Here is a 25,165-nt window from a genome sequence, read left to right on the forward strand (position 1 = left end):
GGGGTCTTTATAAAGGTCCACCTTTCTTGCTCTTGACAGGTATTTGTAAACTTTGCCAAGGACCAAAGTGATGATGACCACTTAAAGGACCTGTCATTACACAAAAACCAGACAGTAGTGGATGTTGCAGTTCTCACATCTTTCCTGAAGGATGAGAAAGTGAAAGAAAGTTACGTGTGAAGAATCTTGGTCACACAGGGTGGCTGAAAGAAAGGAGGAACTTGCCCTTCCTTTGCACCAGGTGAAGAGTCCAGAGGAAAGAGGTGGAAAAAGTTTCCGTGGGAAGCAGTAAACTGGATACTGTACTGATACTATTCAATGCAATGCAATTCAATGCAATGAAAACAGAATTCCACGACAGGGGCAGTGCCTTTGTAGCCGATGTCTTACGGCTCTCGAGTGAAAAAAGACTTGAATTTAGTTTATTACCTTATGCCTGTGTAAAACTCTAGTATGGAACCCAGCGGACATATGGGTTTGAAATCATACTTTTTTTTGTTTCTTTGTATTCTCACTGGGGTTACAACAGTAATTCATCAAGTAATCATGGCCAGTGATCATTTACCCAAATCAAAAGGCATGCATGCACATCGTCACTCATTACGCCGTGCCATGCCAGGAGACTGGTTTCCTGGTGACACCTCCATTGATGGCAATGAGTGCACCGGAATTACTAGTGCCAAGTTGTGCTCAGAAAGCCCGAAGCAACGCGGTGTGTCATGCACACTTTGGGGAAAGCTGTTCTACTCAGAGTCTATTGACATCACCAAAATCAGGTGACAAAATGGTGCCATGTGTGGGGGAAAAGTCCTGCTTTGATTCCCTCGTCAATGAGCTGCTCTGGTGGTGGTAACATGCAAATGGTGGAGGGCTCTGGACAAGTGAGACTTGGTTTTCACTGTTACGTTGTCCCTCACTTGGAGCCGTGGGTCTCCAGGGTCATCTTTCTGGGACTCTTTAGATGTACTTAGGTCCTGGCAAGAAGCAAAGAACCAGCAGCCAAATTATTGGGGCTGTACGCTGCTGAGGCCAGGGCGCAGGATCAGAGCGATGGTGTGCTCCACCCCCGGCGGGCCTGTGTCCATTGTGCTCCCTTGTCAAGATCTCATGTGACACAGTGTGGTATTATTTCTGGCTTTTTGAATTATTCTAGAATATGAAAAGTTGGAGTTGTATTTTGACAAAAATGTTTTTTTAATGTTATTTGGAATTTAGAGTTCTATCAGTGACTTCTGAAACCTTAGAATGGCCTCTTTGTAGAAGCCTGTGGCATAGGGGAGTATGGCCACACTGCCTCGCCAGCTGTATTTTCTCATGTAAGTTTGCGGATGGATTGTCTGACTAGTGCCTTGTGACTAGAAAACAATGTGATGGTCAAGCTCTCATGACGTTATGTTTAAGTTCCTGTAAGATCATTTAAAATACTCTTAATCTCAGTTCAGTAGTCAAGTTTATCTTGAGTCTGTGTTGTAGCTGAATGAGTATGAGTATGGGTGGATGGATGGGGTGAGGAGAAACTGAGTCTCAGCTCTCCTGTTATTCCCCTGACTGGTTTACAGATATAGAGTGTGCTGTTGTGGTGGTTGTGGGATCCAAATGAAAGAGAACTGGACAGCTCACTTTTTGAAAATAGCAGCAATGCAAAAGTCAAGAGGGTTTAAATGCCGTAAGCGTCACAAGACTTACAATGAATATTTTTACAGAGAAGACAGCTAATTTTAAAAGTAGTTGAACAAGAAAGTTGGTGCTTATGGCATTTAGTAACTTCACATAATTGTTTTTGAAGATCTTAGATACCACATTCTCATAATCTCAAATTTTTCATCTCTAAAATCACTAACCTATCATGAAAAATAAAAATAACAAATGCCCCTACATGAAGTATATTTCAGAGTTTTTCAATCCAGTTTTATAGTTTTAGTCAGTAAACACTTTAAAAATATTATTTTACTAATGCTTAATGTTGTATCTTGAGACAACAAAAATGAGGGAACTACTATTTGGTGAAGTCAAGTGATCTTTCGTTACCTGTTATCTAAAATTAATTAAGGATATAAGATTTCAGATCTATTTTAAATTAATTTACAGTTTTTAAAAAAAATTTACAGAATGCTATTACACAACTCATGGATAGGAAAAGAAAATGACCTTTAGAAATTAATGCCAATATTGTTTTCTAAAATGATAGACAAGTAATGAAGACGTAGTTCCCAAAACTAGAGATTACAATGAGATCATTTTATTTTATGCTATCTAAAATAATATAAAATTCAGAATTTAGTTTCTCCTTGTTTAATATGTTTCAAGATTAAACTTCTGTTAGTTTTCCTGTTTCATTAGACTCATGTTAGAATTTTCTACTATATCGAATCCATGAGCAGATCCTTGCTTTAATTACTCTCAAGGCCATATTTTAAAAAAATTCAAAAGACACTGTGAACTATTTTGAAAACAATACAATGTTTCAATATAGATTTAAAAGGATCTCTTCTAAAGTTAGAAACAATCTACAGTTACACATCAACTACCTTAATGCTGTTACTTTTAGATTATTTAAACAGTAAGCTTTTAAATTTTCCTGTGTAAACTTAATTATAGTGGAAATTTTTACCAACTCTATACTCAAGTAAAATTTCTATATATTCCCTGTGGAAATATAACTATGTGAGTTTCAGACATTCCCAAGTGTTCAAAGATTTCTGCTTTTGCTTCTTTTGGACATCTTGGAAAACTTACTAACAACTGTGAATATGAAACACAAAAGAAAACAATAACAAAGCCCTCTGTACCTATATGCCCAGCACAGTTCATTGTTTTGTTTTGTTTTTTTTAAAACCAAACCTCAAACTACTGTATATCAGTATCTGTACTGAAAGCAATGCATTGTGACTATTAAATGTTGCACATCATTCACTCACTGTACAGTAACTATTGACTAAAGGGATTTGTCTATGTTTTCTTCTTGTGGTTGTATATATCAGGAATTTTTTTTTTCCCCAAAGAGCCATGTGTCATAAAATATTAAACCACTTTGATACTGAGATATTAATTTGTACCCTTGTTACTATTTACTAGTAATAATATAGTACTATAGTAATATTGTTGTAATTCTCATTAAAATTGTTGCATCCCTTTTATAGAATGTTTATATTTGCATAAGGACTAAGTGTTCTATTCTTTCTTCTTATACCCAAGGATGAAGCTATGTTTTTGTGCTTTCTCTTTATCATTAGCCCTTCATTCCAAGCACTTTATGTTGTCTGTAATGGGATCTATTTTTGCACTGGAATATCTGAGAATTGCAAAACTAGACAAAAGTTTCACAATAGATTTCTAAGTTAAATCATTTTCATTAAAAGGGAAAAAAAGAAAAAACATTGCATTTGTCTGTAACTTTATATGAAGTATTAAAGGCATATTTCTATGTTGTAATGAGTCACAAAATAAAGCTGTGACGGTTCCGTTGGTCTATACACTTTTTGTGTGTGTGTGTGTGTGTGTGTGTGTGCATTTATAGCACCACCTACTGTTAAAGTAGTTTGGCTCAAAAGAAGACATTTTAGAATAGGCTAGACGTCCTTTTAGTCACAAAAGAGAACTGAAGGGACTACTTGGAAATTTTAAAAAGGTGTTTTGCACTTTCATGATTCAGTTAAAGTAACTGAGATTAAGTTTAAATGGTTTTTAGTTAAACTTATTCTGCTTAATGATTATGAAGCTGTGGAGATTTCTGAAAATCCTCTGTAGTTAAGCCTATTTAATAAAAACCTCATTTTTTCATTTGGTAGTAAGGAAGTTACAAACACAGCCTTCTGTGCTCTTTTGTTTTTTCAACCAAAAATACAAGGACGCAGGGTGGCAAGCGTATGGGGAGGTGCTGGGCATGGTGGAAAGGTGAGCGCGCAGGGGAAGAAGAGTGTGGGCAGAGAAGTGCTACGGAGACAAACATCAGAGGTGCCTTCCCTTTCTCCTGTAAAATGTGCTGTGCAGTCTACATCTGAGATTATGCAGCGCTATAATGAGACATGAATGTATTTTTCACAGCTAATGAGCAATTCAAATCTCAGAAATGGCATCTGTTTATTTTGGTACTACAAGAATGCCCGTCAAACACCCCCGGTTAAGCAGCACAGTGGAGTCCTGACTATTTGTGACCTTTTCTGCACAGCCATGGCATCACGGAATGAGCAGTCCTTTGCGTAAGGTACAGATCTGAACTTTAAGTGCGCCTGGCTGACCACTCAGCATCAGCATCACCATTTTGTCTTCCCCGCCTTGACGTTCACATTACAGCGTCGTCAGGGAAACTGAAAACTATATTTCTTTGTGAAAAATGACAACTGAGGGAGAGGAACTAAACTATTGAAAAATGAAGAGTTAATTTGTTACCCATTGAGTCTTGACCAAAACTTTCTCTTATTTAGAGAAAAGCCAGTATAAACATTTACAGAGTCAAAAAAAAAAAAAAAAAAAAAGGATCTGGAAACTTTAGAATATTAATGACTACATTAAATATGAAAAAGTATACCAAAAAATTAGCTACCTTTTCCAAGTGTTGATTGCGTTGTTAGGCACCTCATTTAACCCTCAGTTGATATCTGCCCTATGAGGTAAGCAGCACCATTTGACATACAGTAAATTGCAGCTCAAATGATAAGGAACTTGTCCAAAGTTACACAGCTAGTAACTGGCAGAGGGTGCATCTTTTTCTTTTTTAAATTATTTTTTAGAGGCAGGGAGAGAAACATTGGTATTAGAGAGAAACAACATGCAACCTAGGCTTGTGCCCTCACTGGGAATCAAACCAGGAACATTTAGCTTTGTGGGTCGACACCCAAATAACTGAGCCACCACTGGTCAAAGTCAGAGGGATCTTTCTGGTGAAGATGGTATCATACTCTGGTCAGTAAGGTATTATTATACGATACTTCAACAAATATTTATTGACCTCTGTTGTGCGCCAGATACTTTGCTAGGTTCTGGGTACACCGTGTTGAAGACGACAGAATTCCTGCTCCAATGAACTTAAATTTCAGTGGAGAAATTATATTCACATGCACAATGGATATGAGGACAAACAAATACAGGGAATTCAGGCAGCAGTAAATACAAAGAATATGAAACATGGTAATGGGATAACGATGCAGAGGAATCTGAGTTGGCCCATCTGAGGAGTGACGTTTAAGCTCAATCTGAGTAAAATGAGCAGAAGGAGCCAGCATTTGCAGGTGGGCAAGAAGAACATTCCTCGAAGAAAGAACACCTGGTGCAAAAACTCCAAGGGAGAAAAAGCTTGTTAAGTTGGGGAGCAGGGGAGAGAACCACAATGTCTCTGGAGTGGATGGGGACGGACTCGGAGATGCAGAACCATGTTAAGGTACCTGGATTGTATTGTTAGTGCAGTGAGGAGCCACTGGAGAATTTTCAACAAGGTAGTGGTTTGGCCCAATCTCTCTCTTCAGAAAGAACGCTGGCTATCGGGGGAGAAAGTAGGGAGGCGAAGAGATGATGGTGGAGGGTGGTAGCCACAGACATAGGGAGAACAGGAACATTCAGGGTCTCACAGGCCGCGTGGAGAGGAGCAGGGAAAGGGAGCTGGCAAGGTGACTTAGTTTGTGACCCAGAAACTAGGTAGGTGGTTGTGTTAAAAAGGCAGTTGGTGTTGGTAGATCAGACTGGAGCTCAGAGGATGTGATAGGAAAGAAGATAAAAATGTGTGAATTGTCAGCACATATGTGGTATTTAAGCCTTGGGAATGAATGAGCTTATATGGCGTTCGAGACCCTACCATGTTTAGAAGAGAAGCCAGCAAAGGAGATAGAGGGACTCGCCAGGGAGGAGGAGGAAAATCTAAGAGTATGACACCAGAGATTGATGGGCAGGATCAAGTGCTTCAGGAAGGCAGAAGTGGTCAATTGTGTCCAACACTGCTGAGAAGAAGAGTCAGCTAAAGGCAGCGAGAGGCCACTGGATTTGGTCAGACAAAGGACCTTAGTGACCCTCAGAAGAGTCATTTCAGAGACTGACAAGGATGCAGGCCTGACTGGGCTCAGGAAAGAATAAGAGGTAAGGAGGGGAAGAGGGGGAATATACACAACTCTGCAGAGAGTCTTGCATTGAAGGGAAGCAGAAAACAGAACAATAGCTGGATTATAAAACTTTAATTTGGATTCTTGTCTGTTACAATAGTATAGGCTGCACCTGAGCAATATCTCACCTTTCTGATTTTTTTTGTTTGTTTTTTAATCCTTTAGCCATTTCTTCTATCAGAAACCTTACACACTGAGCAGTGTTCAAATTTCCCTTAGACAGTCAATAAATAACTTACTATTTTATTTATTTCTAAAATGTCTTAGAAACGTAAAATACTACTACTATAAATGTAGATGATTAAGAGTGCTTGGAAATACCAACCTAATTTTAGAAAGCAGAGAGGCACTCAGAAAATGGAAATCAAAGTGTTTCCAGGAAAACCCTAGCAGTCTGTGATGGTACTAGAGACCCTCTCCTGGTATAACTGTCACGCTGGTTTCTCAATATAACTTAACATTCGCAATTATGCTGGTAAATTATTACTGTGTCATTATCCTATAGCGACATAGTGAAAGCTCTAAGGAAGATAATACAATTATAAAATGCAAATTGAAAAACCCAGAATGACGACATAGGCTTTTATTAGGGCAAGCATTTCCATAATCATAAAATCTCTTCAAAAACGAATAAATGTTTCAGGTGTCTATGTTAGTGATCCAAAATGAACAAAAATTAATAAAATTAACTATAAATGAATACATTTCAGCATATGAAACAAGTCTTCTGAAGATTTCAACCTTGAGACCTAACTGACTAATAATGTGAAAGGTACAGATGACACAGGTGTTACTGTACTTTCCTAAAGTAAAGAAATATATTTGATCTAATATTCTTATATTACAAAATAAACTTTACTGGGCAAAAAATTACTTTCAATCTCAAAAATAGCACAAGACATGTTGAAAATACAGACATTGCATGTACATAAAAAATCATAAAAAATAATTTTAAAATACTGTCAAGCACAAGAATGTAAAACCATTTAAATACAAGAAAATGCTATTGAGCCAAAGGGTCGTCAAAATAGAGAATAAGAGGTATTCTGAAAGAAATGAAAACCCGAGATCATGACTAGTGGCAACTATTCCTAATGTATAATAGCTACTGAAATGCCATGGGGAAAATGAACAGAACTATTTTCTGAGGTGGTAATGACAAAGAACAGAGATGGCTTTAAAAATGCAGAGACGCAGCGAATTAACTTACCACCTTCTTCAAATAAAAGTGAGATGCGCTTGGGAGAACTGAAGCACCATTAGCAGACATATCTTAAGACAGTTAATGAAATGCTTTGTACTTTGGTGGAAAACTATTTCAACGGTGAAAATGATGTAGGAATCAGAAGCATATTCTGCTGCGACACTAGGTAATTGACGCTTTCCCGAACTGGAAAACAAACATTACATGAGAAGACATACCAAGTTATTGACTAAACCCAATTTGTCCTAAGAGTAACTCGTGCCTAGTGACATAGCTTACCAGCTGCCACGACTCTGGGATCCTCGTGAGACTGGTGTCTCCCAGCTGCACGACTGTCTGCATTCTCACTCCACCAAAGAACGTGAACTGCAGAAGGAATGCAAACGCAGGTTCTAAAGGCTACAGCATTACTAAAAATAAATACAGGAAAATTTACCAGATACGTTAAGCCTTATTCTTTAAGTCAAAATATTATCAAAAAAGGAAAACCGAGTATGGTAGTGGTAAGATTAGAGATGGGAGAATATTTATAAATTGATTAATGAACTGGTTTTACAGATGAAACAGAAAGCTGGACAGGAGAAGTAAAGTAATACAACAAAAGACATCGACAGTCAAGGCTAGGCCCTGGTGTCGTTACTTCCTACTCCATTTTACTTTTTTTAAAAAAGCAAGATCATAAAAAATAATTGTTTATTGAAAATCTGGATGACACAAAGAATAAAAAGCATGATTGTAACTGCCCAGGGAAAACCTCTATTAATATTTAGTGTATTTTAAAAAATATGAGCAAAATAAAATTAGGGTCTTATTGATAGATGATGTATATGATGGACATATATGTCTGTTCGTATATTACAGGTATATTGTGTATATACTCTGATTCCTTTGCCTTTACTTCCCTAGTGCAGCACAGCAACGGTGAATTCCCTGAAACCCTGGGGTGCACAAATGAAACAAAAGTGGTTGCCTAAACATAAATTATTAAATCTCAGAGCTGAATGATGCCTACAAGTTAACTATCATCCCTGCAACCTCTACTACCCTCAAGCTCCTCTACGTCTCAGCTGTTTCTACTGAAATCCTGATACTCAGCTGTAGCTTCAACAATAAATTAAAGTGACATTCCCTCCTTTTATGATTTTAACCCATTTGGACTTTACATTTTTCACAAATCATCTTTACAGTAATCTACTTAATAATGTTTTTCTGAGAATTAAAATCTAGTTCACAATTTTATGATGGAAAATACTAGAGGCCATTTATGATAATAAACGGATTTGAGCAAGGGGTTGTTAGAGATATACCTAGCACTGGGAGGAGTAATCAATGAATTTTTGTTGTTGTTCTGCTTTTAAGTTTAACCTGTGTGTATTTATAGTAACGTAGACCCAAGAACTAAGTCACATGTAACATCGACCAGGATGAAAATGTGCACTGAATACTGATGCTGATGACTCATACCATCCTTCCAAACATGAAACACTTTATTCATTCTGCCTCCAAACTCTACACTTCAGTAGCCAGCCAATTCAGAGTGAGCTGTCTGAAGGTATACGTTTTCCCCTTGATGATTTCTTCATTTGCATTTTGGCCTAGAAATATAGTTCTTATCCCTATTGTTAAATAAATTAATCTATATTTTATTCTATTCCTTTTTTCAACCCCAAATGATTGACAAGGATGTAGGCCTACCATAAGTAATATTATTTTAAACATCAAAAAAAGTATATTCAGAAGGAAAAAATATAAAACGAACAGATACTTTCTTGAGGCTTCTTGCAGATTTTAATTTTACCATTTTGATGTATCAGGGAAAATAGAGTTGTTAACATTCTAAATAGTAAAAAGTAAAACGGTTTTCTTCAACTCTTAAAATTACCAAAACCCCCCTGAAAATGGGCAATATAAATTAAAATATATGCCATAATGAAAAAAGAGAGAGAAATTAACCCAAGGAACGTAGAAGCTCACCAATATATTTTGCAGTTTCATAGAAAAAATAGACAACTGTACCTCTGTTCAGCGCTCCATATTCTGTGTGGAAAACTCCAACTAGTTTTGAGTAGCCTAGGTTGACATGGGCATGAATTGCCCTTTTAAATGCATCACCCCACAGAGCTGGCCCACCTGGTTTCATCTGAAAAGTAACCAGTTCATAGACTCCTAGAGTAGGGAGAAAAATAATTATTTTACAAAAGATAATCCAGGAATTTCTAATCAGGTTAGTATGGTTCCAGTGGAAGGCTAATATACATACCCAAATTTGAAGGATCATAAATGTATACATGTTTATGTGGACATATTTATGAATTCTTTGCATTATTTTTACTTGCTTTTATGTTTAGAAAGTCCTTGTCCATGTTAAGGGTCAGTTGTTAGGCTTATCATGCAAAACAGAAAGGAGGCTATATCAAGCTATCATCTGAAATATTTTTAATCTACAAAATTTGTCAATAAAACAAATAATGAGAATTTGCAATAGCATTAGGATTTTTGAGCTGAGCCTACACCTTTAGGTAAGAAATGAGTAAGAAAATAATTTTCTGATCTCTGTTTCCTTCTTCTTTCCAATTCTGAGAGAAAATACTTTTTGGTTTGTATAACTTTCCTCTATAGGATTCCATTTCTAACAGGAACAGCAAGCAAACAATGGACCCAAAGTGATATCTGAAATTTTGAGGGAAAAAAAACCCCTAAAATGCTGAAAGAGAGAGAGGTTTATTGTTCCTAAATATCCAAGTAAACACTTGAGAAGAATTTTACCTCTGTTAAGAAGGATGGAGGAGATGAGAGAAAGAAACTAAGGGACAAATAGATTTGAGAAGTAAAAGGAAAAAAGTGTAAAATTACTAAAGAACTATGAACACCAAAGAGGAAGAGAAGCAAGACTTGACACTGTTCTAGAAGCCAGTCAGTTCATTAGACAGTGCTGACAGCTGAGGGGAGGTCTAGGTGGACAAGAATCAAAATAAGGCTAAGATAACACTACAAAAGTCATGTTACGGGAGGAATAATATTTAAATTAGTTTATGCTTTTTAAAAATCTGACCTTTGTTTAAAACTAGGTTGAGGTATTTCCTTAAAGTCAGCAAGAAAGTGAAATCAGCAAGAAGACAGATCTTTAATAATTATTTTCAAACTGAGAAAGAAGAAAACAGAAAAGTTAAGATATAGTAACAGAGCTTAACAATTTAAATTCATCTCATTCCCACAGTCAGTCTTACAAGCAAAGATCTACTTAATGTTTTAAAATTAGCTATAATTATACTAAACTATGACAAAATTTCATACATTATCCTTCACTTACCTATATGTTTTCTCTGCTCTAAATCCCCAAATTCTCAACCTTTACTCCCCAACCCATGCTGACTTTTTATATTCATACCTAAACTTAAGAACTTTTCAAAAACTGGAAAAACACTTCTAATGTTTATTGTCTTAATGAGAAACAAAGAGCTGAAGTTCATTTCATGTCTATAATCACAACATATGCCTCTCTAAGACAAAGGATTATTATATTTTTTCCTATGAAACTTTAGCTTTTATAGTTTAAAATCTAGTAATTTATCAAGATTCAAAGTGACCAAAAGGGAAGGGCTTACCTTCTTTTGGAGGCTTTTCTAATTTGCACCATGGTACCAGATAAGTAATCTCACTCTCCTGTTTATCAATAAGGGCCAAATTTGGAATGAGAAACTGCTCTTGCCATTCCCTATCTTTGGCCAAGGCTTTCCGGACTTCAGTTCGATGAGCATAATTATCTATGGAAAGAAAAGGAGTAAGAAAAATAAAATTTTCTTATTTAAAATCATCTAGACTTACTGGATTTCCTTTAATTCAGCAAATGTTCATCAAGGCCACATAGGAACACTGCATTATTGCACTGGAGATACCATACCCCCTCCCCCCAAAATAGGTGTAACATCTGTCTCCAAGTTTCTCATTGCCTAAAAGGGGTGTACAAATGTAAACAGCTCATGATAATGCCATTGAGTGGACTTTATAGCCTCTACCATTTAGTAGGTAATTGTGTGACTTAGGTCTCAGTTATCGCATGTGTCTGTTTCTTACTCTGAAATGGTGATAATGATATAGTGTCTATACCTCTGGGGCTGTTGGGAGGATGAAATGAGTTAGTACATGAAAGGAGCTGAGAACAATGGCAGCTAGTGAGTACACGGTATATGCTAACTATTCTTATTACTTTAACTGAGACATTCTTACTGCCAGTTTAGGAAGGCTATTTTCCTTTGGTGGTTGCGATAGTAGAAGGTGGTCAGCTGGAGGCAGACCTTGAGTTAAATGTAACATAAATGAAATTAAGAGGCAAGTTTACAGCCTCATCTTTGAACAGCTTTCAAAGCAGTGCTGATTCTCATACTTATTGTCATTCATCCTTTTACTCTGTACTATTTCTCTTCTATGTGTTACCCAAAAAGGTATATGTATTTACTAGCACTTTACATTAGGGCCCCATAAGACTGATGGTAAAAGTTTCCCATCATTTATACTGTAGATGAGGAATACAGGGCTTAAGTCAGTTAAACCAGGACCTTACTAATAATTTTTAAATGGGACAGAATCGTACTTGTTGCACTTTAAAGCATAAATTGTATTTTAATTGGGTTTGTTCTATTACAACAGGGAAAACTCCTAAACTGTGGCCGTGTAAAGTAGAGAATGAGCAGCTTTCATATTACGGTAAATAAAGTACTTTATATGACCAAGCACTAAATGAAATCATTAAAAGTGCTTTGGATATCATCAATTCCTCATGTGGACTTCATGAAGATTTCATGCTAGAATAATATTCTGTGGATTCCTGTAACTGATTCTCCTTCCTCTACTGAACCAGGGATACGTCAGCTTCAATAGGGGGAGAACTCTGATTCCTTTGCCTTTACTTCCCTAGAGCGGCACAGCAACAGTGAATTCCCTGAAACCCTGGGGTGCACAAATGAAACAACAGTGGCTCCCTAAATATAACAAATTATTAAATCTCACATGTGACGCCTAGAAGTTAACTATCATCCCCATCAACCTCTACTACCCTCAAGCTCCTATATGTCTCAACTGTAGCTTCAACAATAAATAGAACGCTCCCCTCCTTTTACAATCTTAACCCACTTGGACTCTTACAATTACTGCTTTAAATTTTTCATAAATCATCTTTATAGTAATCTATTTTATAATGTTTTTCTGAGAATTAAAATCTAGTTCACAATTTTATGATGTGAAATACTAGATACCATTTATAATAACCTAAGGATTTGAGCAAGGGGTTGTCGGAGGTATACCTAGCACTGGGAGGAGTAATCAATGAATTTTTGTTGTTGTTGTTCTGCTTTTTAACAGTTTAACCTGTGTGTATTTATAGTAATATAGACCCAAGAACTAAGTCACACGTAACATCGACCAGGATGAAAATCTGCACTGAACACTTATGCCGACGACTCATACCATACTTCCAAATATGAAACGCTTTATTCATTCTGCCTCCAAATTCAACACTCCAGTAGCCAACCAATTCAGAGTGAGCTGTCCGAAGATGTACATTTTTCTTAAAATTTTCCAGAAACTCATTCATCTTCGAAGGCTTAAGATAATAGGTACGAAATTCATAGAATGTTCCATCGTATTGTCTAGGTCCTGTAGCAAAAGATGAACACACCTGAAAAGAGAGAAGGCAAATTCAAGTATTTGGGGAAGGTAGAGTTTATAGTACAACTCTTGTACTACCCTTGGAAACAAGGGACATGCGTTGGACTCATCATTCATGTTTGTACCTCTGTGGTCATCTCTGTGTGGACCTTTGTTTAGAGATAGGTCAATAAAGATAACTACTCATAAGTACGCTGAATACACAGCTGCTGTTTCAGGGCAGAGGTCCACCATTAGTTCTACCACTGGCCGCCCTTTCACAAGAAGTTAATCATAAGGAGGCAGTGGGGTCTGAATCAGAGTCCTTTACCCAAGAACTACAATTAGGACTCTAATACATTTACAAATGTTTTACCTTATTTAGCCAATAGTCTATCTTAGTAGATGCTATACGTGTTACAGGTATGCATTTAAATGAACTTTATAAAATATGCAGGTGTTCTGATAGGCAGGATAAAAATGTGTTTACTAGCAGAAAACTCTTTATGAGTGTTGTAAAGGAAAAATCCACAGGCCAGAATCATCTGAGTCATGATTAGGTTTAACTACAGATGAATCTGAAGAAGGGCATTTAATATATCTGACTATGCCAGGTTGATGGAAATATCCCTTAAGAACCCTTAGTTCTTTTTGTATCAGTTATGTGTTCATTACTGTGTGTCACATTTTGTTATGTGTTCATTACTGTGTGTCACATTTTGTTCTAATTGAGTCCCTTCAAGTCTGAGTGAAGTTAACTTTAGGTAGGAAATGTCCTGTCAGAAATTATCCTGTGTATTTATATATGTGTATACACACACACACACGGCATTGGTATTTACAAACCCATCTTATTGTAGGTTTGGCTATCGTCTGCCAATTTTCTGAAGCTGATTTTTCAGAATTACCTATTAAAACCTTTGGTATAAAGTTATGGGCAAATTCTATTGACTCCCTTGTATGTCAAATGAAATCAGTAGACTATTTTCTCTGACATATTTTTGGTTTACACACACACACTGACACACACACACACACACGTGTCTAGGTATTTTATTTTATTGTGTAAAATATTATAATTCTAATGATCTGAGTCCGCGTCTATTAAAGTTATGTTCCTATTGCTCAAGTGTCTAAACTTCCTTGGAAAGTAGGTATTCCCACCAAACACAACTGCAACTAATCCTCCTTTTGGATGACAAGCTTTTTGTATCATTTTAACTAAATTCTAGTAAGACAATGTTATACAAATAAACAACTGCCTAGTATTAGTTTAAAAAATAATTATAAATAAAAAAATCAGAAAATGGGACAGTGCGGGTATTTGTAACAACTGCTTTTTAGGTTTAGATTCTCAAGGAATTTGTGCTTGGAAACAAATACGTGGTCAAACGTATGAAACGGAGGGTCCTGATGACTTTGATTAGATATAGTTTTAAATCCTAGCTCTAAAAATAATCGTTCTGTCTGTCTGTAACATTCAGGGACCCAGCCTTTTCACCAGATAATCAGCAGCCCCTGAGACAGAAGGAGACAGTAGCCCAGACCTGACTAATGGCCACAGGGTCGGGGCCTCTGGGTGGCTAAAGATAACATCCGGACCTAAGTTTTGTTTCATTTCCTTATCTCTAAGGGGGTACCGTTCCCTGGCTACTCTCCCATGAGACTGGGCAGAGGGACGCTGGGAAAAAACCTCAGAGCTGTCCTCAAGACCTGAAGAAATAATTCATCAGCTTTACCTCACCTCTGACCAACAAGTTCCCAGCATCTCCCCTGAACCCCTAAACCATATCAGTTTGCGATTTTGCTCTACATGCCATCAGGGAATTCAGCTTTTGAGCATTAGTAGCTTCCCATTCTCCCGGGGGGCGCCATTCATAACAGACAATACTTCTCCGCTGCAATTCTTGGCTCTGCCAGCACCAGGTGGACAAACTCTTTCTATGCCGTAACAGGGACATATTTTTACCTTCTGCAGGAGAAAGAGGAACAGTGGAAACCCAGTGAAAGGTTAAACAGCAGTGAGGCAAGTGTGTGTGCTTGGGGGGGTAGGTGGTTTTGGTTGCCTGCCAGAACAGAACTATGCTGGGGAAGGATTCCTGAGTGGTTCAGGCTCCCTTATTTTCCAAGTTCAGGCTCATACTCAGCAGCAGTAACTTCCAACTCACTTATAAGAGAACATCGGGTAGACATTTAATGAAGTTAAGAATAAGTTGTAAGGAATAATTCTTGGCCCGGCCCCAGGGGATAGAGAATCAGAAAGATAAAAGACTACCGCTAATTTTGGGTGAATGGGCCATTTTAATGGCTCATCTTTAGCCTTCACCAGAAAGTCAATCCTTAGGTTAAAACCTTCTGAGCTTGGCCACAGAGAAAGGAGAAAAGTCTAGATATCAAAAGGAAAAGTACCTCTGGTTAGACTTACAGACTAGACCACTTTCCAACAGCTAAGGCTGACTGACAAATTATTTTGTGAGTTTATCATTGTATACAGGGTGTGGCGAAAGTAGATTTACAGTTGTGAGTACGTGAAACAGAGTAGTATTCTTTATGAATTACTGTACTAGTCGCCATACGAACTGTAAACCTACTTTTGCCCAACCCCGCCTGTGTGACGAGGTCCCCGGGCCTCGCTCGGGCGCCGGGGGCAGCACCTAGATGGCTAAGAGCGGTAGTTGGACGGACGCATGCGCGGGGACCTCAGGTCTGGTCGCGCCGGCCCGGTGGGCGCCTGTGCGCTGGTGGAGGTCCGAACGCTCTCTGAAGAGAAGGCGCCCTGAAGACACCCTTCCCTCCTCGGAGGAACAGCTCGGTCGCTTCCTTCCCACCCCCATCCCGTCCCTGGGTGGTACCTGAGGCGTCAGTGTCCGCGCGGCCAGAGCCCTAGTCAGGCCACTTCGGAGAACAAGCATGGTGCACGGCTTGGAGCGCTGAAAAAGGCAGCAAGCCGGTATTCTCTACTGGAGTCTTCTCACAGATTCCCGACTTAGAGCCGCGACCAGCAGGACGACTTGCAGGACGCAGGCTCGGGGCGGGGCTCGGCTGGGTTAGGTCCGCCTCTCGACCCGGGAGGCCCGGCCGGACCGCCCAGTCCGCTCGGCGTCGTCGCGGGCCCAGCTCCGCAGTCCCAGGCGCTTTTCGTGTCAGCGCGCACTCTGGGGACGCCCCATTGTTTCCTCAAACATTTTAACCCCAAACGTGAGAGGTGACGTTGGAATTAGCGGAATGCCGGAGTCGTTCCTGTACCACCCTTCTGGCCCCGTCACGTCACCTCCTAGGCGCAGTTGCGTGCAGTTCGTAAATGTTCATGGGGTTCATGAATTTGAGTTGTCTGTGCACTGACAAGGAAGTATGGGTGCGTGCGTGTGTAATGCTTTGCAAGTAAAATCGTGGGAGGTATTACCTGGTTCCGTTTTATTCGGTGTGATGGATATAAAGTCGACTGGGGAGCCTTCATTTTTTTCATGAAGTGCACCCTTCTATCGCCACCTCCACCATGACCTTCTAAGGTGCCTAATAATGATTTCGATTGCATTTCTCAGGAGGTCAGAGGAATGGGGAGGCACCGAACTAGATAGGAAAAAGTCAAATTTAAACATACATAGCTTGAAATAGAATGATTTTTTAGCCTTGAAAGCAAAACGGGAGACCTATAATGTTGCCCCCCTATCCCTGATCGTTGGTCCCCAGAGTAACTACTTTAAACATTTTAGCCATTTCTGCTAGGACTTGTTTCTCCCCACCCCCCTAAATTATAGGCATTTTCTGGTATTTCTTGATAGTTTCAGTTATAGATATATGTATTGCTTGGAAAACGAGGATTTAGGTCTCTTACCTAACACTCTCTCCAAATACACTTCCCGCATCTGATAATGCTTACATCAAGAATACTTAATCATTACATTAATTTCTATTATATTAACACATTTTTCTTACTAATTACATTATTACACACAATACATAATTAAACACAAAATTGCCCATAATAGTTACCTTGTGTAACTGCTTCCATTGAAGCAATACTGCTTACAATATTAAGACTGGATTTATTACGTGGGTATCACTTGTGGCTTGCAGTGGTTGTGCCTTGTGCATGCTTTTGAATCATCTAGTCAGAGGAAGGGAGGCTTTCTAAAATTATGAGTTAGCCAAAAAAGTTTGTTTTTTTCTGTAAGATGGCTATAGCACTTAGTTGTCTTTAACTTCATCTGTGACAATTATGTTGGATTGTATTGTGACAGTGGTCATACTGGCGTGCATTAAAACATCAAGATTGGTGAATTTTTGTGTAGCCATTTTAATATTGAAGATGGAAGAAAATAAGCAACATTTTTGGCATATTATGCTTTATTATTTCAAAAAAGGTAAAAATACAAATGACATGCAAAAAAAAAACAAAAAAAAGGTTCTGTGCAGTGTATGGAGAAGGTGCTGTGACTGAACATACCAAAAGTGGTTTGTGAAGTTTCCTACTGGATGATACTCCATAGTTGGGTAGACCAGCTGAAGTCGATAGTGATCAAATCAAGACAGTAATTGAGAACAATCAATGTTATCCCACACGAGAAATAGCCGACATACTCAAAATATCCAAGTCAATAAAGTTATTGGTGAAAATGAAAAATGTGTCTTTTATTTTACAGAAAAACTAAATGGTCTTTGGGGCAACCCAATTGTAATTCTCAGAGGGGGTAATTCAGTTTTTCTAGTTGATGGGCATCCATTTCTACCAAGCAAGACAAAACAGCAACATCTGTGCTCAGACGGGATCTTTATGTTTACATTTATTTTCTTAGGCCAAAATGGAATTAATTCATTCTCCCATTCAATCCATATTTATTAAATTCCTTCTATGCTTGCAGCACTTTTCCAGAAACTGGTATGGAGTTGAACAAAAGACGAAGTCCCTGTCCTTTTGGAACTTACAGGTTGGGGGAAACAGATAAACAAGTGAAGAGAAAATATATCAGAGAGCAATAATAAATACTATGGAGAAAAACAAAGTAGAATATGGAAAATAGAAAGTGCCAGGGGAAATGAGTGAAGGCTGCTAGCCATTTTCCCCTATCAATTCTTCCCCTCTTTTAAAAAAATTAGTAATGAAACCTATGCAGGTTGATGCAGCTATGTGAGTAAGTCCTGGCTAGAGGGTTGTGTGAGTGAATTTATGACCTACTGTAAATGATCTTAAAGTAGGCTTGAAGATTTATTCCCTTTTTTGTCCCTTTTTTATTTCTGCTTGTTGGAATGTGGATGTAATGGCTTGAATTTTTGAATTATGAAGTAGAAGCCACACGCTGATGATAGCAAAACAAGAGAGAAGAAGCCTAGGTTCTGAGACCATGGAACACCATACTAGGAGCCCTGGACCCTGCCCATCTCTGGACTTCTTTTGCATGAGAAATCATCTTCTATTTTAAGCCACTGCTGTGTAGCTTAGACCTATTATTTTAGTCAACAGGAGGGTTATTTCTTTTTCTCTTTTTTTTTGCTTTGTTTTCCTTATACCTATCATTTATTAATCACATTTTTTTTTTTTTTTTTTGCCAAAAGAATACATTTTCTATCAATGTGATTAAATCCACTTATCAGCTATCAGGTTCATCTAGAGTTATCTTTGGAGAGTCCTTTGTTCTCTGGCTCCCGTGTGGACTAGTTCTCTAAGATGGCATGGTAGTAATTCTGCGATCTCCTTCCACTGACCTGGGGAATCCCATTTGCCTTGTGTTGGACCTTCCTTCTATTTCTAAGATTTTGCATTTTTTTTTTTTATTCCTAACTTTAGGAAAGGGTACATGAAAATTATACTTTTGAGACTTGCATCACTAGAAATATTTTATTCTGCCAATTCTCTTAATTCATATTTTGGGTGGGTATTGAATTCTACATTTGAAATAATTTTTCTTCATATATTTAAAGGCAGTTCTCCATTTTTTATATCTTCCTGTAAGATATTTGTGCGATTCTGAATCTTATTCTTTGTTTGTGACTTATGATATTTCTCTCTCTCTCTCTCTCTCTCTCTCTCTCTCTTTGGAGCCCTTTATGTTTTTTCATTGTCCTTGTGTTCTGAAATTTCATAATAATGTTAGTTGATGTATTTTTTTTTTCATCCATTGCTCTTCACTCATTGTACCTTCTTAATTTAGACACTTTTCAATTCTGAAAATTTTGTGTTTCTTGGATTTTCTTTCTTGTCAATCTCTGGAACGTCTATTGCTCAAACATTGTGCCTCCAGCAGATCTACTTTTCTTTCCTTTTTTTTTACACCGCTACTTTTTTTTGGTCTAGTTTTTTTTGGGTAAAATACAATTTTATCTTCAAACTCACCTACTCAATTTTAAACTTCTACTTTCACAATATTTATTTCCAATAGCTCCTTTTTTAGTCCCCTCCCTTAATATTTCTTTATTTCTCACTCTCTTTTTAGCAATAATATCCTCTTCATGTTTCATGGGTTCAATATTCTTATCTCTTGAGAATGTAATTATAGTTTATTTTTTAATTAATGTATAAAGTCTTCTTCCTGCATTATTTGTTTATGTTTTATTATGATTTCTAACATTTAATTTGTTTTCTGCCTAGATATTAATGTTTTTCCTAAAATATTTGTTGTTCTGATCCTTGGCTCTCAGCTTATGTTTTGAAGTGAGACAAAATATTGAAAACTCTTTTAGTATGGGTGGAGCCTGTCAAATAGGGGTCTTCAGTGTGGAATTGTCTGACTGGGCTATTTCATTGATGGGAAATGTCACTGTCTATTACCACCTGTAAATCACTTCTCATAGTCTAGTCAGTTACCCCTGTCTGGAAACTTGCAGGGTCCCATCTGTGAATTATAAGCCTTATTGCCACTTTCCTGTAACTGAGGAGGGAGGGGGCTGGATGTCTTGGTTTTTGTAGGTGGTCATTCACTTAATTTATGTGTTCATGACTGGGTCTAAGCCCTTCAGCTGCATCTGGTATTCGTGAACATGGTTCAGCTCTTTAAGAATATATTAAATAGGATAGGCGCAACTGTTGTAACAAATAGATACCAAAATATATAATGTCTCAAACACAATCGGATTTTATTTCTTACTCCTGAAGAATCTAAAACGTGTTTTCCTTATTGGCAGGCAGCTCTTTTATACGTGGTGAATTAAAGAAACCCTGGGTTTCTCCTGCCCTCTGGCCTTCGTGGGTCCCCTTCATCACTGGCATCCAGTCACCAGGACGGCAGAGAGAATTTTCAAGATGAAAATATTTAACAGACAGCGAAGATTAGAATTCATGACTGCAACTTAGAGTGGGAGAATGTTGGTAAGTGTGCTAGGTGTCTAATACAATCTCATGTTCACTTCTTCACATGTTTTAATCATTAAACTCTGTGTGAGTTAAGGTTTATTTCCAAGTGAGAAAGGTGACATTCTGAGACATAATTGTCTCAGGTTCACTATTGCTAAGTGGCACATCCAGGATTTAAAACCAGACTGTAAAACCTGTTTCATGTACCATTTGTTTTTAAAAGGTGTGTAATCTTTTAGGTAAGTTTAGTTTCTTGGTGGAAAATTGCCTTTAAACAGCATATTAAAAAAAATGTTTTTCTGTTACAAAAAAATCCCTAAACTGCCTGATACATAGAGTAAGCATTTTGAAAATTATTGTGTATATCCTAAATTCCTGACAACCAATCTAAAGGACAGGTAGATAAATCTGGATTATTAAAATAGGATACTGTGGTGACATAGAGCAACAGGATAGTTATTTTAGATTGGGTGGACTGAGGTTGCCCATCTAAGAAGGTAACAGGAAACATGCATCAGGTAAAATAGTGTACATAATGTATCTGTACACTTTTAAGAAGAGTAATAAAGTAAATGCCTGTGTCTCTGCCACCAAGCTTAAGAAAAGTACTGTCAGTAACTTAGAAACCCAATACATATTCCTTTCTGGCCACATTCTCCTCCCTGCAATACCCTCCCCAATCTCCCTCAAATAACCATGATTCCACGTTTTATGTTAATCATTTCATTCATTTTTTTAGAAATTCAAATACATTTGTTTATAACTCTAAACAATATATTGCTTTGGTTTGCCTATTTTAGAATCAGACTATTATTCTGTCACTTGATTCTTACCTTTGACATAGGTTTTTGAAAATCACGTAGTTTGATGCGGTCTCAGTAATGAATATATTTCTTTGCTGTATGCAGTGCCATTGTGTGGATATATTTTTATTTGTCCATTTGACTATTGTAGAAAAGGTATTTTGAATTTTTTAATTAGATACTTCTTGTTTCCATATTAAGAGCTTATCTAGGGCAAAGATTCTTAACTTTTTTGTGTGCCATAAAACCCTAATAAATTTTGTGAGCCTATGGAACCCTAAAAGTTTTATATTTTTAGAAAATGCACCGGTTTACAAAGAAAACAGATTGTATTGATCTAGAATCATCAAAATACACAACTAAATTCTTTTTGACAAAGAAATAGACATGCTTCTTTATTAAAGTACTAAATAACAATATCTATTGTTGGACTTAACAGCTATATTTTTGAAGTAGTGATGAGCATAAAAGAAATTTTTAGATATTTGCAACAATTCTCAGTGGAATTTGACAATATCTATGTTATTTATTGGACACAAAGTCACAGGTCATGTTACTAATACTGTAACTTGTTGCTTATATTTCATATTCAGAGGAAATGCTTATTTTCAGTTAGAAGTTGATGACAATAAAGATGTAACTTTTCCCCATCCAAGTTTGCAGACCCTCTGAATTCTATCCATAGACCCCTTGGGGATCTCTGTACAGGAGGTCACTAAACACTGCTCTAGAATATATGCCTAGGAGTGGAATTGCTGGGTCAAGTACCGAGTACATATTCATCTTTACTAGATTATGATAAATTGTCTCATAAATTTATACTATTAATAACAGTGGATAGGTTTTTTAGACCAATTTTTTAGTATTGCTCATTTGGTTTGATGCATGGGAATATACGTTTTTATACCTCACATAACAAATAGATATCAGTGAAAGGGTAGAGGAAATTATATCACATACAAAGGCAACAATCCACTTAATGCTGTTTCTGCTTGATTTTGTCCATAAGTGAGGCTCGTGCAGATCTGCAGAAGGAAGCAGAAGAGGTGGATCCAATGCTGGCCCAATTGAGTAGGAGGGCAGTTGCTCTGTGTGTGAACTCCAGATGCTTGCATTTCAGCAATGCATTCCTAGGTTAAGTGCTTTCTTAGTGCTGTATTCTGAGGCCACTAGGTGGTGGTATAGATTAGTTCTTCCTTAATTAGATCTCAAATTGTGTATAAGTCTATTTTTGTTTTTGAGTTCCTATAACTGAAGTTATAGTTATTTAGAGTGGAGTTGGCTTACAGTTCCTTTTATTTTTTGTGTGCATGTAGTACAGGATTATGTATTGGAAACATTTTCAATAAAGGCAAATTACTATCATAATGTATGTATAGATGTATATATATATTTCTTTTTGTTATTCATAAAAGTAATTGGTAATAAAAATAATTAAATTTTCATTCAATATTTCTTAAAAAGTTTTCTATGCACGTAAATGAATATTTGTGGAAGCTCCCGTTGTGTATCAAGTATTGAATTAAATGCTGCAGGGAAGGGTAAAGACTGGATGTCTTTTCTTGAGCTTGTCAACATGTCTTGATGTTTCTGTATCAGCCTCTTTGCTGCAGGTCTTATTAGAATAAGTGTCAGGAAAGGTTTGTGAGCAGCTTAATTTTCAGTGCAGCAGAATTTATTTAATGTTTCTATCAACAAATCAAATTGTTTTTATTACTAAAACTCATGAACATAGGAGTTTGATATATGTCCATGATATCCCCTTTTAGATATCCTATATTAACTCATTTTCTTTATATTCTGCATTTGAAAGTAAATTTAGTGCCAATGGAATTATTTTCCCAAGTAGGATTTACAAGTCTATTGTTTTGAATAATTCTTGTTCCTTGCAACTGGAGGTAGAGAGAAACGTTATGGGAAAAGTATTTCTGGGTCTGTGCAATTTGTTTTATATTTTTTATTACTAAATATGGTGGGTTTCTTTTCTAGGCATAACTTGAGACACCTTTTAGGTTTGAACATTGGTGCACTTAATTCGTAACTCTTTTTCATGAGTTCTTCTGTGAAATGAACACCAATTATCCAATGCTCTCTTCATCTCCACAAGATGTCCCAGATACCTAGTAGCTGAGTAATCAATTCACTTTTTCATTTGTTTAAGTCTCTTTGACCATCATTGATTGCTTTTGCAGCATCTTTTTACTTTGTTGTATTATTTATTCTCAATATTGTTTTGAGGGCCTGGGCGTTAATGTAAGGGGCTTGCAGGCTGTGTCCAAATAACAGTGGGCCTGTGGTCTCTTTTGCCCCTTGTTAGGTCCTTCAGGAAATCACGTAGAATTTTCCTAAACACACTTTGTGATCTAAGTTCGACTGTCTCCCTATCTCTTATGAAGGTTGACAGACATATTTTATGGGAAATCAGCACTATGCAGATTAAAACTCCCTCTGAAAGGCATTCTAAGTTTATGTTTCAAGATAGCTTAACAGTTTTCTGAGAAGTAGACTTCATTTTCTAGATGATTTTCTTCTTACATAAAGACACTGGGTATTAAAAAATATAGTTTCCTCTTTTCCTGCTCCCTTGGGGTCATCTGAAGCTCCCACTCCGCACAACACAAAAACTGAAAATAGTTAGTTAGAAGTCATAACTTTACAAGCTGCTTCAGTATAAGTCCTATTTCATAGTATTTTTCATGGAATATTAATTGGTCCAAGCCTGTAAGTTTTTTGGAATAAGGCATGTTGGTAGATTTGTGATACTGTAGTCTTTTTTATGGTTACTTCTTTAATGAGAAGCCCTCATTTGATATGTTGAGTTATCTTCATTCCTATTTAGCTGCCCTCTCGTTTTTAAGAGGTTTTAATAAATATATACTTAAAATTCTCAAATCATATATCTCATTCCTATTGCTTTCTCTCAGAATCTGAATGATACCTATTTCACAAGTAGAAGACAGCAGATTCTAATATACCTCATAGAATGTAGAAGTCATGGATATTGCCTTTTATTTAATCCTTCTTATTCTCTTTCATTCACTTTGTGAAGTTGATATTTCCATTTTGCAGATTAAAATAAAAACAATAAATGATAAGCTCAAAGAAGCTAAGTGACAATAAAGGGTAACAAAATGAAGTTTGAGCTTACTTATTTGTTTTAATTGTTCTGTAATCCAGTGTTTGAGTATACTGTGACTTAGTTATTCGTTCCCATATTGATATTTAAATGTTCCCATATATGTTTATTTAAAAAATAAAGCTTTGGTGAATAACTGTACATATTTTCTCCAGCATATACCTGTAAAGGGAATTAGTGAATTTACTTCACACTTCACTAGCAATGAATGGGATTTCCTCTTTCTCCATATTCTTGACAATTCTTACAAGACTTAATATTTTTTATATCTTTTGGCTGAGAAATCTCACTGATTTAATTTATATTTCTTGCATTTCATGTATATTGAACATTTAAAATGTAATTTTATAGGCTGTTCTATTTTCTTTTCTTTGAGGTCCCTGTTTACATCCCTTGCTCAATCTTCTGTTATGTTGTTCATATCTTTCTTATAAATTTGGTTGATTTAAAAAAATATTCTGATACTGTTCCTTTTTTTGGCCGTATTTGTTACTGATACAGTTTTCCATTTGTGCTGTTATTTAAACCTTCTTAATGATGCATTTTTTTTGCCATATAGATGTTTCTAAATTTGAATTATCAGAATGAAGACATTCTCCTATAGTTTCTCTAGATGTTTTAGACTTACGATTTTGGCATTTAGGAATTTGATCTGTCTCAAATTTATTTTGATCACAGAATGAAGTTGAATTTTATCTTTTTTTCCATTTTAGTAGTCTATTATCAAGGTTCAATTTATTAAGTACTTCATCCATTCCCTAGTGATTTGCAATGTCATCTTATATCAAATGCCATTTATTTAGGATATAAGCATTCACATATGCCCAGGCTACTTATGACTTCTCTATTTCACTGATGTGTTTATCCTTACCTACTCCAATACCATGCTATCTGAATTATCGTAGCTTTCTCATTCATCTTATTCTCACATTTTTCTTGGCTATAATTAGTCTTTACTATTCAATATGAATTTGGGGGTAATATTCCAAAATTAAAAAAATT

At 36.7% G+C, this 25,165-nt stretch overlaps 2 protein-coding genes across 5 annotated transcripts in view; one reads left to right on the forward strand and one right to left on the reverse strand.

Annotated features, from left to right (window-relative positions):
* ABCA1 (ATP binding cassette subfamily A member 1) overlaps positions 1–3,463 on the forward strand; it is a 125,092-nt gene extending 121,629 nt beyond the window's left edge. For all 4 annotated transcript variants that reach the window (XM_054584590.1, XM_054584591.1, XM_054584589.1 and 1 more), the window contains exon 50: positions 40–3,463. In XM_054584590.1, coding sequence (XP_054440565.1) covers positions 40–180 — 141 coding nt within the window. In that variant the 3' untranslated portion in view covers positions 181–3,463. The remainder of the gene's footprint in view (positions 1–39) is intronic.
* A 3,190-nt stretch (positions 3,464–6,653) lies between these two features.
* On the reverse strand, positions 6,654–15,959 carry NIPSNAP3A (nipsnap homolog 3A). Its single transcript, XM_054584936.1, has 6 exons — positions 15,789–15,959; positions 12,757–12,967; positions 10,899–11,057; positions 9,310–9,459; positions 7,573–7,659; positions 6,654–7,479 (listed from the first exon to the last, which is right to left on the reverse strand). Exons 1-6 carry the CDS (start codon positions 15,846–15,848, stop codon positions 7,403–7,405), a joined length of 744 nt encoding a protein of 247 aa, XP_054440911.1. The 5' UTR covers positions 15,849–15,959; the 3' UTR covers positions 6,654–7,402.
* Positions 15,960–25,165: the final 9,206 nt, after the last annotated feature.

Source organism: Pteronotus mesoamericanus, unplaced genomic scaffold, assembly GCF_021234165.1.
Source record: "Pteronotus mesoamericanus isolate MK-2021 breed Mesoamerican mustached bat unplaced genomic scaffold, CSHL_Meso_final contig_78, whole genome shotgun sequence".
Classification (NCBI taxonomy): domain Eukaryota; kingdom Metazoa; phylum Chordata; class Mammalia; order Chiroptera; family Mormoopidae; genus Pteronotus; species Pteronotus mesoamericanus.

What these genes read in the sequence shown, in the direction of transcription:
- NIPSNAP3A (XM_054584936.1), bottom strand. Translation starts at nt 15,848, where the DNA reads ATGCTTGTTCTCCGAAGTGGCCTGACTAGGGCTCTGGCCGCGCGGACA. An exon ending in CGCGGACACTGACGCCTCAG is followed by an intron (nt 12,968 to 15,788) that starts GTACCACCCAGG and finishes CTCTCTTTTCAG; the next exon opens with GTGTGTTCATCTTTTGCTAC. An exon ending in ATATGGAGCGCTGAACAGAG is followed by an intron (nt 7,660 to 9,309) that starts GTACAGTTGTCT and finishes TTCCTTCTGCAG; the next exon opens with TTCACGTTCTTTGGTGGAGT.